Here is a 17,030-nt window from a genome sequence, read left to right as displayed (position 1 = left end):
GTAGGCGGTGGAGAAGGCGGTGGCATTCATCGGTGCGTGACCACTAGCCCATAAGTAGACTAGCGTGACTGCCTCAGGCGAAATATCCGATGCGCTCCAATAATAAATACGAAATGCGCTCAAGGAGAGTCTCTCTGGTTCGCGCTTTGAACCGGCTGGCATCGTGAGAACCGAAGAAAAGAATAAATAAGATTCCTTTTCTTTGACTGGTTCTACCCTTGCTGAATTTCCGTTCCGCTAATTCAAGATGTCCGCTAGTCACTCTTCAGACAGAGAGGCAAATGGGGTGTCGTCGGTGCCTCCCTCGTTACCACCGAAGAGGGCAGCCTCAGACGACGAAGGGGACGATGAAGACGCATTGAAGAAAGAGACATCACGAGATAGAGAGCCGAAATTTACACAGCCAAATGATGAGGAGGAGGAGGAAGAAGAAGAAGAAGAGGAAGAGGAAGGGGAAGCGAGAGAGGAGTGGGAAGAGGAAGAAGAAGAAGAAGAAGAAGCTCCTGCCGCATCTACGTCTGCGCCTGCACCCCCGTTGCCCGACGAAGTCCCTCCGCCGCTCCCCGACGAGGCACCGCCAGGTCAAGCCCAGACGGCCGACGATGGATGGGAACCGGTTTGGGATGCCGCTGCCCAAGCGTACTATTTCTACAATCGGTTTACGAGCGTGTCACAATGGGAAAACCCTCGCGTGCCGGATGCTGCTGCTGCTACCGCTGCCGCTGCCGGTGTTGGTGCTGGTCAGGACGAGCCGGAGACGGCAGAGAAGCGCAAGTCTCCCTCCGACGCGGCAGCAGATGTTGGAAGATATAACCCGGCGATCCACGGGGACTACGATCCCACCGCGCCGTATGCGCGCCGGTACGAGCAGGAAGGAGGGCAAGGGGCCGGGCCTGGAGGCGTGGCGGAAGGAACAGAGCCGGCGACTGCTTACGCGGCGACGGGGGCCTTCAATCGGTTTACAGGACGCTGGCAGGCGGCAGAGCTGGCGCCGGAGAACTTCAACGACGAGAACAAGGCGCGGCGGCAGATGCGGGCCTTCTTCGACGTGGACGCGGCGGCGAACAGCCACGACGGGCGCAGTCTCAAGGCGGAGCGCAGCGCAAAAAAGTTGACGCGCAAGGAGGTCAAGCAGTTCAAAGAGAAGCGCAGGGAGAAGAAGGAGGAAAAACGACGCGCCTGGTTGAGGGATTGACCTGTTGAATATCCTCGCCTTTCTACTATTCTATTTCCCCCCCTCGAGATACCTTTAGCGGAGTATGGGTGGCCGGGCGTTTTCTCTTATTATCATGTATTATGGATTATATCAATAGATGGCAGCAGTAATCTATAACCACCCAACTATTATGGTTATGCTAACTCCCTAGTATCATAGTAACTTCTATGTTGTACTATGGCCCCCCACAGCGCACGTGATCCGAGATTTTCCTCCTCCGTGAAGAAGATGGCATCCCCGCAGCAACAGCAAGCTATTATTGATCTGAAAAGGTGAGTGAGTATACTGTTTCGTCAAATAATTGAGTCGGGTTCTATGATTCTTGTTGTTCTATGTATTATCAAGGTGCTGCGCAGCTTCAATCTGACTATCCCCTCTCCTGTCTTTTTTTTTTTCTGCTCTTAATTTTTATCGGATATCATGAGGGAGGGGTCCGATACGGCCTCAAGATAATCGAAAGAGAGAAAAATTCCAAGATCTCTGTACTTTGATACTATTGATTTTTCTTTTCTATGAAACAAGTCTTTTCACATGCGCGCAATGCATTTTCTTGCCTTTTCCTCTTTCCCCCTCCACTCGACATGTCTTCATGATATAGTTTCCCAAGGCTAACACCCCCAGACACAATGGCGACGATATCTCTCTCCTTCGAGGCAATCGATGACCTCATCTATGATGCACGGTCCGGTGATTTCGCCGCGCTAAAGACCGACATCGACGCCCTCGCGACACAGCACGCCTGTTCTCCCGCGAGCATTGTCGCCTCGGCCATCGACGCAGAGCCCGAGAGTGAAGGCGGTTCGGGGGCGTGTCTGTTGCATTTTCCAGCTGCAAATGGAAACCATGGTAAGCATGGCCTCTAGTGCAGTTCTTCCTAAGGTAAAGCTTCAACTGACGAGTAAGAAATCCTGTCATTCCTCCTCTCAACACTCACATCCGGGAATATTCTGGACCAAGCCCAGATTCTCGCGGTGGTGAACCACCAGAACCACTCGGGCAATACGCCGCTGCACTGGGCGGCGCTGAACACGCATTTACCCTGTGTGAAGGCGCTTGTGGAGGCCGGTGCAGACCTCTCCGTCAAGAACGCTGCAGGCCACGATGCCGTTTTCCTGGCGGAGCGGACTGCTTGGGCTGCCGAGACGGAGACAGAAGCAGAGACAGAAGAACAGCAAGACCAGCAGGAAGTGGAGGTGGAGGTTAGCGTTGGCGAGGAGGCCGAGCAAGACGCAGCCCCGAGGAAGCTCTCGCCTGGCGAAGAGGTTGTGGAGTGGCTGTTGGGATGTGACAAGGGGGCAGGCTTGGAGAGTGGCGTGGCGGAGCCTTAATTTTTTACCTCCCTTACCATTCGTATAGAAAGAAAAGAAAAAGAAAGTATTCGATTTTGGATTTCTTCTAAATCTATGACAAGAGTTTGATAAACCGAAGTTTAAACCGAAGATATGTACAAGTAGTGAGGTGATAATCAATCGCATCTGACTTTCCGAGATCCATATGGTGAAGAGTTGATTTCACGGACCTTCATGTCCAGACCGACTCGAAACCGACGGTCTCGCCAGTCGACTGTGACACCGCCGTAAAAGGCCCAGACCCAGACCGGGAGGGCAAGGCCTTCTCTACCCAGCCACGCTGCGAGCCAATGCAGAAAGGGCCGGCGAGCCGTCGGCGGGGACATGAAAGAGGAGGAGGAGGAGGTTGAACAAGGAGAAGAGCGGCAGACCGGGCGCGCGAAGAAGGGTGTGTTCTCGTCGACTTCGACGGTCTGTGCAGAATGGAGTTTGAGGTACAGGGTCCAGTCGACAAAGATCCAGGTCAGGAGACTGGCGAAATAGAAGGCGACAAAGGCGGGCCAGGTGGACAGATAGGCGGCGGATTCGATGCCCTTTCCTTGCAAGAACCGGGCCAGCGAGGTGGTCACACCCAGCGCGCCGTACAGCGAGCAGACAAGCGACTCGGTGCCCGGCTCGACGAGCGTGGCGAGAAAGACGGTGAACTTGCGCACCCGCTGCCACCGCACGCGGCGCGCCCAGTAGGCGTGTACGCTCATCTGCGCGACGGGCTGGATGGCCAAGTCGCCGAACACCAGGCCGTGCTTGCCCCATCGTTCGCCCTGCTCTTGTTCCGCGCGGATCTGGTTCTTCCATAGCAGGTCGCCGATCAGATGGTCCTCGCAGATGTTGTCGGAGAAGTAGTCGATGCCCGGATGGCGTGGAACGCCGTGGGGGTGGTTCGACGGGTCTGACGCAGCCGGCGCGGTGAGAGGGTCAAGGTGCGAACGACGGAACATGTTGGACTTGCCCACAATGCAGGGAGCAATCAACACGGTGTTGATGGCCGTGTACATCTTCGCATGCGACGACGAGAGAAACAGCTCCTCAAGACGCCCGCCCCCGGCCGCAAGCAGGTCCCCTGACCAATCGGTGGAATCGTTGTCGGCGGCGTGGCCTCCCAACAGAGCCTCTTGTTCGTCTCGTAGGGTCACCCGGCCATTCACATCCACCGCGATCGGCAGATGGTGTACAAACTTGTACTTCTTATGGGGTTTGTTGCCTGCTGGTCCGTATCCGCACAACTTGTCGACCATTCGCCCGCACACTCCCCGGCCCACCCAAATGTTGCAATCGACGATCCAGACAACGTCGCCCTTTGCTTCACGGTACGCTCGACTCATGTTTCGGATCTTGGGGTTCGGGCCAAGCGTGTACGGGCTGTCGTCCTGCAGCAATGGGTCCTCCTCCTCGACGTATAGTCGCACGTCCGCGTGCGGGAAATCGTCCACCAGACGTCGCAGCACCGGGTAGGCCGGATCATCCTTGCTCGCCACGCAGAAACACACCGTCATCTTGTCGCGTGGGTAATCCTGACGGAAGGTGGCCGCCAGGCACTCGTAGAGGTAGGGCTCAAGGCCCTTGACCGGGCGGATGACGGTGACATGGGGCGCGTCGGAGGCACTGGCCGCATACGACTTGTGTGGTCGCCGGGAGAAATGATTCCATCTATTCTCAATAAATCGAATTGATCAGCCATGATATGATCACACACGTCGTCTCCAGTACTGACTGAACGACTGGCGGAGGAAGCAAGCAGCAGAAATGTACATCTGACAGTATCCCAACGCACAGACAGCGACCACACAGGTATACCAGATCAGGCAACCCCATCCTAGGACGTCCAGGAGGGAGACACCGCCATGGTTCATGGACGGAGCGCCATTCAGGGGGTTCGAAACCGGCGTTGGCTCTAGCATGGGCAAACTGGACGGACCCAAAGACACGATGACATTCTAAACCAGCCAGACAGAGAGGAAGGAAGGAAAGAAAGAATATAATCGAATAAATTAACCAAATAGCAAAACACCAGGCAAAATTAAGACCTAATAACAGAACCCCGACGCCGGATACTGCGGATCCTCGGCGTTGGCAGTTGGCAGTTGGCGTGGATGTCTTTTGCCAGGTGGATTCTTTCAGCGGAGCCGAGATTTCTGGGATTTCGCTTCGGTATTTTTTTCTTTTTTTGCTTCAACCTGTCAACTTCACCGCATTATCGTTGTTATTATTATTGGCCAGGGTCAAGACTCGACTCGACTCGACTCGACTCGACACGCCACGTTTCTTTTGACTATTTGGTTTGTTGGTGTATACAAATACTATTGTCGTGTCCATGGAATGGGGACTGCGTTCCGTGGTCTTGCCAGGTTATATATAGAAAATCCCTCGAGAATGAATAGGAAATGGTAATAATATTGATATCTCGCTGAAAGACGTTGCCAGAACTCCATAGATGCTCTCCAATAATTCCCGTCTAGTCCGTGATGGCAAGACAACGCCGAAGCCCCTAGCTATGCATAATGACATCCCCAAGTATCCTTTTCAAACACCAAGCCAGGTCAAGTCTTCTTCTTTTTCCGGATGAAGCTCGCGCTGAGCACATTCACGTCCCCGGGTTCCTGTGCAGGTGTCGAGTCGTCTACGTTGGATTGACCGGCCGCATCGCTCTTCTTGCGTTTGCGAACCAAACCGGTGTTCAGGAGGGCTGTTGGCTCGCTTGATATCGCTGCGTCTTGCCCCGTAGCCTCCTCTCTCTGACCGACGATGCGTTGACCGACCCAGAGTTCGTCTGCAAGGGAGGCGACCTTGTCGGACCATACTTTGGTGCTGGCGACGGCGAGCTCCTCGGTCTCAAAGTCTTTGGAAAGTAGCAGATCCATGGCTGCTTTGTAGTCGGTTTCGCTAAGCACAACGTGTCCGCGGCCTGGCTGTGGCCAGAAAAACGCAGTCGTGTCACTGCCGATCGCCGCCGTAGAGGAAGTCTGCCGAGTCGCTCCGTCGGACACCACCGATCCCAACCCCGAGGTCGTGCCTGGGACTTCGCTGGCAGCAGGCAGAGCCGAGCTTGACATGGGAATCGAATTGATCAGGCCCGGCGGGTTCAAAACCAACCACAGAAACCCAACCAGTCTCCCCGCAGAGCACTCTTGTCGAAACGACATCATCTCCCAGAACTGATCTAACGACTTGACACTCCGCCATTGGCCGGCCGCCGACGAAGGGGCATCACCGGTCTCCGTCTTCTCCTCGGGCAGCTCATCATCCAAATCGACCAGGAACCGCGTCTTCGGATCGTCGGGAAACCGAGGGACCAGACACCGAGGCGGCGCGGCCGGGTTCTTGCACAGTTGTCGCACAGGGTATGCGTTCACCCATCTCGGCCGGTCCTTGTCGTCCGACCGCGCACTGCCGGGGAAAAACCCGCGCGTCTCAAACCTATCGCACCCGGGCACGATCAGGAACGCCGTGGCGGACGTCTTATCCGACTCCATCACCCGGTCGAGCAACTCTTTCTCATCTGCCGACGCAGACGACTCCGGCTCATATTCGCGCAAGATCGGATCGACCGCCCGGCACCACCATCGGATCAACCCCCGGTCGTCCAAAACATGTTTCGCTGGATTCTCAACACTCCCAGGGAAAAGGTACTGGTTCTGGGCGCGGGCAAACAGCGAAAGCACCAACCGCACGCCCGGCCGCTGATGCGTCTGCACCAGATAGGAGAGAAACGTGCTGGATAATACCCGCAGCACGGAAACCTTGGGCGCCGTTGTCGTCGTCGCCGTCGTCGCCGTCGTCGCCGTCGTCGCCCGTCGGCCAGGGCTCATCAGGTAGCCTGTCGAGTCGGCCTTGGAGACAAACACGGTCGTCAGGTGTGCACTGCTGTAGACCAGCACCTCCATCCCAAACACCATCAGCTCCTGGCCGCTAGACTGCTGATCGATCGACACCGCCAAGAAGTGGCTCGCGCAGAACGTCGCTTCCGCGCTGTCCCCCGGGGCGGGCGCGAAGAGGGCCGCACACGGAGCGGGCGTCGACGAAACATGGCGAACAGTGAGCTTCACGTCTGCGGGCAGCTCGCGGGCCAGCACATCGCCCAGCTCGGACTTGGACATGGAGATGGGAGGATTCGGCGGGTGTGGGCTGTTGTCCTTCTCAAGACTGTTAGAAAACGTCGCAGAACGCCAAAGTGGCGCGTGCTGGACGCGTGCCGGATTTAATTAAAAGGTCATGTGACTTCCATACAAATTGAAAGGTGGACCAGTTAAACAGATTAATGCAGAAATTAATTTCTACTTCAATATAATTTATATTGAATGTTCTAGCTTTATAATATACGATCATATCTAGAAGACTTCCGCTACGGCATCCAGGTCGTCTGCGTTTAGCAAGGCGACGCCCTCGCGCAACAACGTGCGCCAGACCGCATCACGCTTTCTGACCGGGTAGTAAGGGGTGTCCCAGTAGCGGGCTCCAATGCCTTTGCTCTTCGCAGCGGCGATCTGGTCGCGGATCGTGTTGAGCTGCCGATCGCTCAAGACCGGGTCCGTATCGGCGGTCACGGTGCCCACGACGGCCTCGAAGTCTGCCGAGGCGATGGGCGAGATCAACGAGGTGATGTCGGCGTACTCCGGTTCGTCTAATGAGGCAAGAGGCGCATCGTAGAAGTAGTCTCGGTTTGCGACGGGGCCGACCATCTTCAACGGGGTGTTGCCGGTGCCGATGATGGTGACCGCGCCGTTGGTGATGGTCTTGTTGTCCGTTATGGTGGTGAGATAGCCTTGTTCACGCAGCGGCTCAAGGGCTGAGATGACGGCCTGGAAGGTTTCCTCTCCGGATGTCTTTACATCGATGAAGAAGTAGAGGGTTTTCTCTGGAGCAGTGTCCCATACGCCACTAACAACAATGGTTCTCTGGTCAGAATCAACGTGAGACTTGGTAGCAGTAAATCCCACCGACGTACTTTTTAGTTGGCGAGGTTACGAAAGCACTTTTTGGATTTTGACGCTTGAGGACGTCCAGTATCGGATTAATGTACAGCGACTCTAGCGTTCGCTCTTCGGTCAGAGAAGACTGGTCATGGCCCACCTTAAACGAATCAGAATAGCTCGGAATGAACAGCTCAGAGAGATATAGAGAGACAAACGTAGAGGGTATCGTTATACAGCCAGACGTCGGCTTCGGTAGACATGCAGCCTCTCGACAGGCCTATTTGATAGTCAGTGGTGCCCCTTTTACCAGCGCAAGACTCTAGCAAAGACCGTACCGGTGTAAAAAGGAACATCTCGCCAGTAATCACTGTGCCATTAGATGCTGATTAGATATCTCTCCGTCTGTCTTCAAGACGACTCTTACTTGTGCGAGTGAACAGGGATCTAGACATGTCAGCTTGCGCTTCTAGTATACACTGCACGAATCTTAGCGCTTGAAATCCTCGGAAACACTTACAGGCATGATCCCCCTGGTGAAATCTGTCGGATACTCGTATTCCTTGCTTCCATGGGTATTCTTTAGGATGTTCTGCAGACTCGAAGGGATGGGTGCTCCATCAGCATGATTCGCGCAGGCCAGCCACAGCGCGGAGCTCGCGGCGAGGAGCGAGAGGAGCGGAACCATCGGAATTTGAGGTGAATTATAGAGCTTCTAACTCGATTGACCATGGAATTAAATAGAAAGCCCGATCTTGCTGACAGTACTGCCAACTACCCTTGTTGATGTGATGAGGCGATCGGATTGTCGTGGAGCTCACTCAGTCTCATCCCTGTAGCACGTGCGGCCACTGATCAACAATGTTCTTCCTGCCATATTTCGACTCTTGCATTCAACCACCTTTACAAGAAATACGAAGAAAAAAGAAGTACAAAAAAGGTATTTTGGTATCTTAAACGCTTAGTTTCGAAAGGTTAATATTGAGATACTAACAGGTAACTATATAGTAAGAATACCGGACTCCGTCGAAACAAACGCTACTTGGATTCTTGCAACGCCATGAGGTATCATGAAAGTCATGAAACAGTACAAGAACGTAATAGAGAGACATTAAAAAAGAAAAAAAAAAAGAATAAAAATAGAATTCACTAGACTTCACGGACGTTGGGTGCCTGAGAAGCGACGGGAGAAGAGATATCTTGACCACTCGTGGTCCGTCCACGGAGACTCAGGTTCCCGATGCGTTGGACTAGGTTGCTGCCGACGGCGTCGACGGCGCCCTTGGGAGCAAGAAGCGTTGGCCCTTGGGCTGCAGCTTCCTGAACCTTGAATAGCTTGATGCTTGTTCCGTTCCAGACTCCCACTGTTCCGGGGGTTGCGCCGGACACGGACCCGACAACCATCTCGCTGGAAAAGATGAAACCCCACAGAAGAGACTCGTACCAGCCCAGAGAGAGCGTTGTCCATTCAAACCCACGTGGTTCCACGGGTGGAGGTTCGGCAATGATACTGTGAACATGTGGTTCCTCGGAAAAGGATGCGAGGTTACTTATCAGGGTGCGTGCTTCTGGGTTGGCGGTTGATTTCAACGCCGTTTCAGGGATATGAGGGTAGATCGCAGATATCATGGTCAAGATTGTGTGCAGCGGAAGCTCAGGCAACCAGGACTCCAGCTGGTGAAGAGGTTAGTAAATATACTACCTAAACCAACAAAGAGAAGAGAATGACTGACCCAAGCCGTTGTCGGAGTAAAGCTGCCGGCTGTGGTCGAGAAGATCGCAGACATGCTGCTCTGGCTTGCCATACTGTTCTGTCTCGAGAACCCAGGTTGGCCGGCGGGCATCTTTCCCCGTGCCTTCTCCGACATACCCCGGAACGGAACAGACTCATCCACAGATGACATGGACGGTCGCCTTGAGTTTTCAAGCGAAGGCGAAGACCGAGATGGGGTGTTCTGGCCATCCCCTTCTTCATCTGAATCGTCTCCACCGATCGTAAACGGGTTGTTTTCTTCGGGAATGCGACTCAGCGGCGAGCGGGCCCCGGACGAGGCGTGCGGATCTTCTTCAGAGTGGGAGAAGGTGGGACTCGCCACCATATCGCTAGAACCTCCTTCGGACTTGCGCCTCTCACTTTGCCGTTGGATTTCCTGCTGGCCGCTTTCAAGCGTAAATGTGCGAAGATCCTCGAACCGTTTGCTGTATTTGAGAAGAGCATAGACAAGATAGGGGTTTTCTGAAAGCGGGTTAGTGGTTTTCTGGCCTAGAATAACATAATGGGTGACATACTCGTGAACTGATTCTCAAGAACCGTGTTGATGAAGTCGAGCACAGAAGCTAGAAGGGTGTGGTTGGTCTCATTCGCCAGCAAGAAACTAGGGGCAGACATTGATGAAAAGAGCTGAATGATTTTCGAGCACGTGCTGGCCGACAGATTCTCGACATACGGTGCGATATTGTTCACGATCGCGAGTAAAGCTGGATAAACTGTGTCCAGTTTCCCTTTGCTTGTTGTCATCAGATTGTGGATCGACTGTCAAGTTGGACAATGTTAGTGACCGTCACGCATGGAAAAGAAGAGAGCAAGTTATACCATGATGAGATAGTCAGCATAGGAGCCTCTAAAACCAGATAGTCGAATATTCTGCGGCAGAGTCTCTTGCGCCTCGAATTTCTTGTTCAGGCTTTGACCAAAAGCAGGCTCAATGCTCATGGTTTGCAGAATGAATACGCACATCCTAACCATGCCCTGCTTGGACGAATCGTTCCTGTACTCCTTAACATAGAAAATACAGAGTATCAAAAAATCATGCGAGCGGTTCGAGTCGATAATGAACGATCGGAATCGTTTATTGCACTGCAGGGCTTCCCAGAATAACATTATCATTTCGGGCGCCCACTTGACAGATTTCTGGCTTCCAGGAAGGTATGAATTGGTGGCCTGCATCTAGTGGAGAAGAATGTGAGCACGACAGAAGGAGTAAATCAAGAAGGTAGAGCTTACTGGCTGGTTCAGAATCCTCGTCATGCCGTCAACGAGGAATTGGAAATCTTGCGGTCGATGAAGCCGTCCAAAATAATGCCGATAGTAATTCTTCGGGGGTGTCCCACGCCCATCTTCCGGTATGGGATAGAGCAAGAGGACGAGTAAAAGTTGCAGACAGTAAATCACCAACATCTGCTTGGAATCCTTCCAAACTACATGGTCGTATGGAACCCTCCAAGATGCAGGATTGTACTTGATTGCCTACCACTGGTTAGTGTTCTTCCTCCCATATAGATGTGTTGCTCTCAACATACTGTATTCAATAACGAGCACAAGAGAGTCAAGACAGCCTGCTTGTCCGAGCAGGTTACCATGTACGTGATAGCCTTGACTCCTTGGACCGGTAAGGTATCTACACTTGGTTAGCCAACTACTCCACGATAGCTTCCGGCATAGAAACGAAAAAAAACATCAAAAAAAAACTTACTTGAAGGCATATACATAGCTTTTCCGGTCAAAGTTAACAGCAATCGGAGGATCTCGCATCGGTTGTTCTCCAGTTCCTTGCTCGACCCCATTGCGGTATTACACCCGACACCACTCTGCCATATCGAATAGGAAACCTTGCTCTTGACTGTCGGTAGATTTGGGATGGTGAAATCGGTATAAAAAAGAAGATCCAGCAAGGTGTCGATCAGTTCCTCTGCCCAGGGCTTTAGGTCTTCCTGTTCATTTTCTCTAACCGGGATCGGCTGCTCATCATCCTGGGCTTCATCGAAAAGAACCTCATTGGCGACCTGGGCCTCATGAGCAGACTTTCTGCGACGAGTCCAGAAAAATTTCTCCTCCCACTCCTCCAGATGCTCAGCTTCGTAAATGAAGGGGAGGATGCGTGTGAGGATGCGAATACAATTCAGAGCATCTCTGTCCGGTGCACGCTGAGGATCTGGGAACGATGGATTGTTTCGTAGTGCCGTTAGACGAGATATTACCGACGATAGCAGCGTCTCCAGGTTTGACAGCGCGTGGTCTCTCGTTCGCCTGATGTCCGATGGGGTGAAGAGGCTGAAGACATCTTCTGTCGACTCTGGGAGCTCCCAGAACTTGGATTTGGGTAAGCGACCGATGGAAGTCTGTGAGAAGTTCAAGAGGTAAAAGCACACACCTTAGTCCAGTATTGATCGTCTGCTGGAATGTTCTTCTCCTCTGAGAGGCGGAAGATTCCCTGCTTGAAAACGAGCTTGGACTCCGAGGCCCCCATCGTGAGAATAACGCGCGGGCGGCCTCAGGCTATGAATTTCATACAGAAGGTCCCTTGTGGGTATAGTGGCCGGTAGGAAATAGCCTAGAGAATTAAACTAGCTTGTAGGAAGAAGCTGGCCGTCGTGAGACTGTGATCTGGACCTAGGTGTGTTTGTGCTCCTGCCTGTGCTGTGAATGCGGGATGATACGTAGGCGGAAACCCCACGGGGCTAGCCTATAGAAACAAATTCGGCGTACAATAAGAAAAGATAGAGAGTTTCTTTGTCTGAAAAGGACAGAAAGAGGAAATAGAGAAATTAAAAGGGAAACGAATGAAGATTCATATATCATTTTTATCACATTAATCTAAAATTGCGCCGGACACGCCAAAGCTCGACCGAAATGACCCAAAGAAAGATTACAAAACACCGTTGCTGGCAGATAGTCGACGGCTCCTCTCGTATAACCATTTATTGCTCAGACCCAAGCTTGCACGCTTCCTGCCCGCCGGAGTGGGCGTTGCAGGCGCCATCGTAGACTCTCCGAAAGAACTTCGCAGTGGAGATGGGGAGCCAAAGCTCGGTCTTCGCCCACTTTCTCGGCTTCCGTTGGAGGCCACCTTGTGTAGAAGAGGACTTGTCGATGCGGAGAAAGACGAGCCCCCTGTTGAGACCCTGCGCCCGGAAAACCCCGCGTTCGCCGACAATGGCGATCCGCTTCGGCTCGCGGGGCTAGCTGCACGAGACGAAGAGAGCCGATAGCGAGGCGGAGTGACGTAAGTAGTGCCAGGCGTCAGGGGGGTAGTTGCTGTCGGGTCGAGCCCAAGAAGTGAACGTTGCGTAGGTGTCAGAGGAATATCGGACAGATCGTCCTTGGGCCGGAAGAGAGGGAACAATGCCACGAGGATGTTCACGATGAAGAAAACCTGGAGGAGGAAAGCCGAAAGATCTGGGTACATGGGAATTTGGGACCACAATTGCACCCGTAACGCCCTAAAAGGGAGAAGAATCAGCAGAGGAGTCTGGTTATTACTGCCTGGGCTCTTTCTCACTGTGACTTCAGCGTCGGCCCAAAGACCCAGGTTGCGACCAGCGCAGCTCCATTCCACGACAACCTCCGAATATTGTTGTCACCAAACGTCGCGGCATTCTGTCTCTGAACAATCTCATTGAGACGTGGGTGCCGCCATTTTCCAGGAGTCCGTGTATCTTCCGACGCGGCAGACGGGGGTTTGGGGGTCGAGGGCACAGGCTGGGATGCCATTGAAGTTTGAAACAGGGACAAAAAGAAGGAACAATGCGAAAACTGACCACAGTGAGTGTCTTTTCCTGTTCTCTCTACATAGAAATCACTCACCTTGAAGAAACAAATCTTTTCTTACCTGACTTACCTTGCAAAGAGATTTTAAAACTCTTGTCACAGTCTCATTTGTGCAAACAAGAGCCTCTTCAAGTCTATAGAGCCTCCCTAAGCACAACCACAAGGCTGTGGGTAAGAAACCTGACAGAAAGACCTTGTTGGGGAGGGGGTAGGTGGGATTGTTGTGATAAGGAGCTTGGATCCTGCAGACAATGGCCTGGACAACAAGCATCGATCACCCCGAGAGACAGCCGGGGCCTTGGCGGCAAGGCGGTGAAGCGGGCCTTACGACATACGCCAGCTGGAGCCTGGCGATGACGTTGGGGCTGAGTCTTGTTAGTTGCTGTCTTCCTTCTTCTACCTTATCCTACTATTGTTTCTTGATATTTTCCTGTATCTAGGTGCTCTGCTTTCTCTTATTTTGTGGTGTGGATTGACTGCTGCTTCCAAAATGGCGACGGACCCGACGCTGGTTGCCAGGCTTGATGCCTTGGTCTCGGATATCCTTGCGGACTGGAACATCTACACGACTCTAATCGCTGGGGCTCTTGTCGCTGTGGCCATTTCCTCGCTTGTCTTCTCCAATGAGCCGGATACCCATCCGTTCCTGCTCGCTCGCCAAGCTACGACGTCGCCGGTCCGGCAACCAGGGGAGTCAGCAGTATACCGGAGTTTAGAGACACCGTACGGGTTTCCATTGAAGGCTGGTTTGAACATCCGAGACCCTGGGGCACTCAAATGGACTAGTGGCAGAAATGGCGATCTACGAGATATTTGGAAGACTGCTGTTCGTGGTGTGCTAAACGAAGACGGTTCGGCGACCGGAAAACAAGGAAAGATTTACACCGTACTGGGAAAGAACGTGGAAGAGCATAGCCTGGACAACATCACTCAAGAGATCAATGTGATCGGTCAGCACCTCAGTGGTGCCAAGGTGGAAACAGTTGCAGTATGTCTGACGGACTCGATTGAGCTACTTGCTGCGATATTCGGTATGTCGAGTCGTCTTCCTGCATTATTTGATGGTTACTGAATACATGAGTAGCTGGTGCCTTCTACGGATATAAGACGGTTATTGTTCCTCACAATATGCAGCCGGATATTCTGTCCGCTCATCTGCAAAAGATAAAAGCCGATGCCTTGATCGCGGAAGCTGGTTCGCTCGATTTATCAGTAGTTGCCAAAGGAAACGACCAGCTGGCCCATGTGCTCTGGGTCGCCAAGTATGGCAGTAGACACATGGACTGGAGTCACGTCCCGGAAGAGCTCAAGAATCGTTTGGAAGTAAATGTTTGGCACAACCTCGTGGAAGAGAACCGGAATATCCACGGATCAGACGTGCCTTCCTATGACCCTAGCACACCGACACCCTCTGTGACCACTGTCTGGCCTTCGGGAGCCGCCCTCGGTGACTTTGTTGAGTACTCGCCAAAGGTGTGTCATTTTTTGACGGGTTCAATTCATAAAGCTGGACAGGTGCTGACTTGTGCGATAGAACCTGGTTGCCGGAATCAGCGCTCTAAGCTCTGTGCTGCCACGGCCCCAAAAGGTCACCAGCAACGACCTGGTCCTCTGCATTGATTCCCTTTCTCGGTCGTATCCATTGTGCCAAGTAATGGCTGCTCTTTTCGCAAATGCATCCGTTGCTCTGAACTCCGTGGCAGGCGAGAGCGTTGACTTTGCACTAGCGACGGCTGGTGTGTCTCCAACGGTTATTATTGCTTCCTCCCGGACCATTTCAGACTACCACAAAAAGATCATGGAGCCACACACGGGGGTTGTGTCCAAGCTCGGCCAATGGGTCCAGTCACGCAGTCTAGAAGCCGGGCATATGCCTTCCCGCAATGTGCTGAGCCAGCTCGCCAACATCGGGCCGACCGCTGAACTCTCACTCGACAAGCTCCGCTTGCTCTGCATCTCGCACCGGGTCGATGCTGACCGCGAGTACCGCTTAACCTCGCAACAGCTGACAGATCTCCGGATCTTCACTGGGGCTCGCGTGGTATATGCCTTGACCGGACCGGGGATCGCCGGTGCCATCAGCCAGACCCATGTCTTTGATTACCGGCAACATCATGGCCCAAGTCACTTTGGCGTGCCGCCAAGCAGTGTCGAAATCTTCCTGGCAGGTTTCCCAGAGAGTCAAGTGTCGACACACGCCATTGAAGGCCAGGTATGGTACCCACCCAACTGTATGGTTCGCTTATTATCTATCATTCTGCTCACAATGCGTAGGTTGTTGTGTCTGGACCTGCTGTTGTGTCCGGGACGACTCGCTTGCTTGCTCGAGGACGCTTCCGCTCGGACAACACGCTGGAACTGGTTTCGTAGATTATTGATACGAATATCCATGCCCGGGTACATGAATCTTCGTAAATGCTCAAAAAGCCCTTAGGGTTTATTATCTTCAAGTAGTGCCTGACAATGTGAATCTATTTTACACTAGTGAATTCGGTAGTAGTAGAAGGTTGCCCTGATAGCGATAATGTACATGCATTGTGCCTCTTTTTATACCAAAGGCAAGAAGGCAGGAAAAGCACAAGAAAGATCATGGGTACAAAGCTTTGCTCTGGATATAGCCCATGCTCGGTCGTTCCTGAATCTTTGCCGGGACCTCCTTGGTCTGTTTGGCGATCAATGTACCGATCTCGTTGACGCGGCTCTTGAGCATCGAGCTGACGGATTTGTTCGATGCGATCCCCTGGACCTGGAGCGCGAGCTTCATGCCATTGTAGATCAGGACATTGTGCTGCAACATGTAGTCGATGGCGGGCCAGTCGGTCTCCGTGCCGCGGAAGTTGCCATATTTCCAGTTGGCGAGTAGACGTTCGGCGTACCGGAGCACATCTCCGGTCTGGTCATGGCCCTCGAACTTGTTCAGGGCCTGGCTCGCGCTGAGCTCCAGCAGCACACTGATCACGGACGGTCTGTGTTTGGGATCCAGCTCCACGTCGCGCACACTATGCCTGGGCATATCCATGAGCCTAGAAGTCTGCTTCGCCAGGCTCAGGGCTTTGCTGGTCGCTACAGGCTCGAAATTTGCCTCCTGTGCCATAACGTGCAGCGCAAAGAATATCCGATGTACCACACCGACCTCATTTAACCAAAACGCTGTCCGATCCGCTTGCTTGGCGCACTCAAGGATAGAACCCAGGGCGCCAGCCATGGCGGCCCGGCGCACCAGCCATTCCCTCTGATCCTGCTTGAGCACCATCCTCGCTTTCTTCAAACCGGCCAGAAGGGGGGCAGCATTCTGCCAGTCCTCGGGGGTTTTGAAGAGTCTAACCACTGCCAGCGATTCCTTTTTCGTGATCTTCGCTTCTGGGTGCCCCGACGGCCGCAGGGCGTATTCTTCTTCCTCTTGGGCGCCCCCAAGTCTCAAAACGACAGGATTATCCTCCAGACGCTGGGCGTACTTCTTCCGGAAGACTAACCTCCTCTGCTGCTCGCCGAGACTGAAGGGAATAATAAGGCCTTTGCGTACCCGGTCCAGAGCCTCATCTAGCTCGGGAGAGGAGGACGTGGGAGTAAATGAAGGGATGGCTAGAACAACCAAAAAAGTTTCCGGTCAGCAACCGGTTCTGAAAAGACACAAACACGAAATTCAATGGAAGATAAGCCCTACCGTAACTGCGTGTCTGCGTCAAGGCGAATTGACGCAAGTTAAAGCCCTGCTGGCGCAAAAGTCTGCCAGCCATCATTTGCACCATGGTTGTGGTAAATCACGAAGATATGTGTTTCAACCAATGTAGAATGTAAACACTTCAAAAGAAAAGGACCGGATGAATGCAAATTCGAAGGCAGCACAACCCCAAGATTATTACCTGGTTAACTGATGCTTCGCTCTAAATTATTCTCGTGCTCAATGTGTTTGGGCGGTGAGTGATTCTGCCGCTTCGGTCCGGATCAACCACCAAAAACGAAAGAGCAGAAGAAGCAGAAGAGGAAATCTCCAGTTGCTGCCAACAGAA

At 52.9% G+C, this 17,030-nt stretch overlaps 8 protein-coding genes across 8 annotated transcripts; 3 read left to right on the top strand and 5 right to left on the bottom strand.

The window, feature by feature from the left end:
* The first annotated feature begins 121 nt into the window (after window positions 1–121).
* ASPZODRAFT_130465 (hypothetical protein) lies at window positions 122–1,339 on the top strand. The gene has a single exon (XM_022722507.1). It carries the CDS (start codon window positions 248–250, stop codon window positions 1,193–1,195), a length of 948 nt encoding a protein of 315 aa, XP_022582948.1. The 5' UTR covers window positions 122–247; the 3' UTR covers window positions 1,196–1,339.
* A 106-nt stretch (window positions 1,340–1,445) lies between these two features.
* ASPZODRAFT_1597687 (hypothetical protein) lies at window positions 1,446–2,613 on the top strand. Its single transcript, XM_022726426.1, has 3 exons — window positions 1,446–1,492; window positions 1,838–2,062; window positions 2,120–2,613. The coding sequence occupies exons 2-3, from the start codon at window positions 1,843–1,845 to the stop codon at window positions 2,542–2,544; spliced, it is 645 nt and encodes a 214-aa protein (XP_022582947.1). The 5' UTR covers window positions 1,446–1,492; window positions 1,838–1,842; the 3' UTR covers window positions 2,545–2,613.
* Window positions 2,551–4,593, bottom strand: ASPZODRAFT_1597957 (hypothetical protein). The gene is made up of 3 exons (XM_022726431.1): window positions 4,574–4,593; window positions 4,315–4,518; window positions 2,551–4,212 (listed from the first exon to the last, which is right to left on the bottom strand). The coding sequence occupies exons 2-3, from the start codon at window positions 4,461–4,463 to the stop codon at window positions 2,682–2,684; spliced, it is 1,680 nt and encodes a 559-aa protein (XP_022582946.1). The 5' UTR covers window positions 4,464–4,518; window positions 4,574–4,593; the 3' UTR covers window positions 2,551–2,681.
* A 509-nt stretch (window positions 4,594–5,102) lies between these two features.
* Window positions 5,103–8,160, bottom strand: ASPZODRAFT_62773 (hypothetical protein; the record flags this gene model as incomplete). Its single annotated transcript, XM_022729104.1, is given in 7 exon segments — window positions 5,103–6,620; window positions 6,969–7,440; window positions 7,508–7,632; window positions 7,691–7,792; window positions 7,806–7,842; window positions 7,900–7,919; window positions 7,993–8,160. The coding sequence occupies 7 exon segments, from the start codon at window positions 8,158–8,160 to the stop codon at window positions 5,103–5,105; spliced, it is 2,442 nt and encodes an 813-aa protein (XP_022582945.1).
* A 329-nt stretch (window positions 8,161–8,489) lies between these two features.
* On the bottom strand, window positions 8,490–11,873 carry ASPZODRAFT_130459 (hypothetical protein). Its single transcript, XM_022722506.1, has 8 exons — window positions 11,624–11,873; window positions 10,946–11,561; window positions 10,773–10,870; window positions 10,477–10,719; window positions 10,066–10,419; window positions 9,762–10,005; window positions 9,206–9,708; window positions 8,490–9,146 (listed from the first exon to the last, which is right to left on the bottom strand). The coding sequence occupies exons 1-8, from the start codon at window positions 11,717–11,719 to the stop codon at window positions 8,622–8,624; spliced, it is 2,679 nt and encodes an 892-aa protein (XP_022582944.1). The 5' UTR covers window positions 11,720–11,873; the 3' UTR covers window positions 8,490–8,621.
* Window positions 11,874–12,058: 185 nt separating this feature from the next.
* Window positions 12,059–13,265, bottom strand: ASPZODRAFT_130458 (hypothetical protein). Its single transcript, XM_022722505.1, has 3 exons — window positions 13,057–13,265; window positions 12,752–13,005; window positions 12,059–12,692 (listed from the first exon to the last, which is right to left on the bottom strand). The coding sequence occupies exons 2-3, from the start codon at window positions 12,961–12,963 to the stop codon at window positions 12,119–12,121; spliced, it is 786 nt and encodes a 261-aa protein (XP_022582943.1). The 5' UTR covers window positions 12,964–13,005; window positions 13,057–13,265; the 3' UTR covers window positions 12,059–12,118.
* Window positions 13,266–13,455: 190 nt separating this feature from the next.
* On the top strand, window positions 13,456–15,441 carry ASPZODRAFT_113308 (hypothetical protein). The gene is made up of 4 exons (XM_022721058.1): window positions 13,456–14,051; window positions 14,105–14,493; window positions 14,555–15,232; window positions 15,295–15,441. The coding sequence occupies exons 1-4, from the start codon at window positions 13,511–13,513 to the stop codon at window positions 15,388–15,390; spliced, it is 1,704 nt and encodes a 567-aa protein (XP_022582942.1). The 5' UTR covers window positions 13,456–13,510; the 3' UTR covers window positions 15,391–15,441.
* Window positions 15,442–15,607: 166 nt separating this feature from the next.
* ASPZODRAFT_14567 (hypothetical protein) lies at window positions 15,608–16,769 on the bottom strand (the record flags this gene model as incomplete). Its single annotated transcript, XM_022725099.1, has 2 exons — window positions 15,608–16,602; window positions 16,685–16,769. The coding sequence occupies 2 exons, from the start codon at window positions 16,767–16,769 to the stop codon at window positions 15,608–15,610; spliced, it is 1,080 nt and encodes a 359-aa protein (XP_022582941.1).
* Window positions 16,770–17,030: the final 261 nt, after the last annotated feature.

Source organism: Penicilliopsis zonata (assembly GCF_001890105.1).
Source record: "Penicilliopsis zonata CBS 506.65 unplaced genomic scaffold ASPZOscaffold_4, whole genome shotgun sequence".
Taxonomy (NCBI): domain Eukaryota; kingdom Fungi; phylum Ascomycota; class Eurotiomycetes; order Eurotiales; family Aspergillaceae; genus Penicilliopsis; species Penicilliopsis zonata.
The sequence above is the reverse complement of the archived record's forward strand: the minus strand, read 5'-3'. Positions and strand labels throughout refer to the sequence as shown.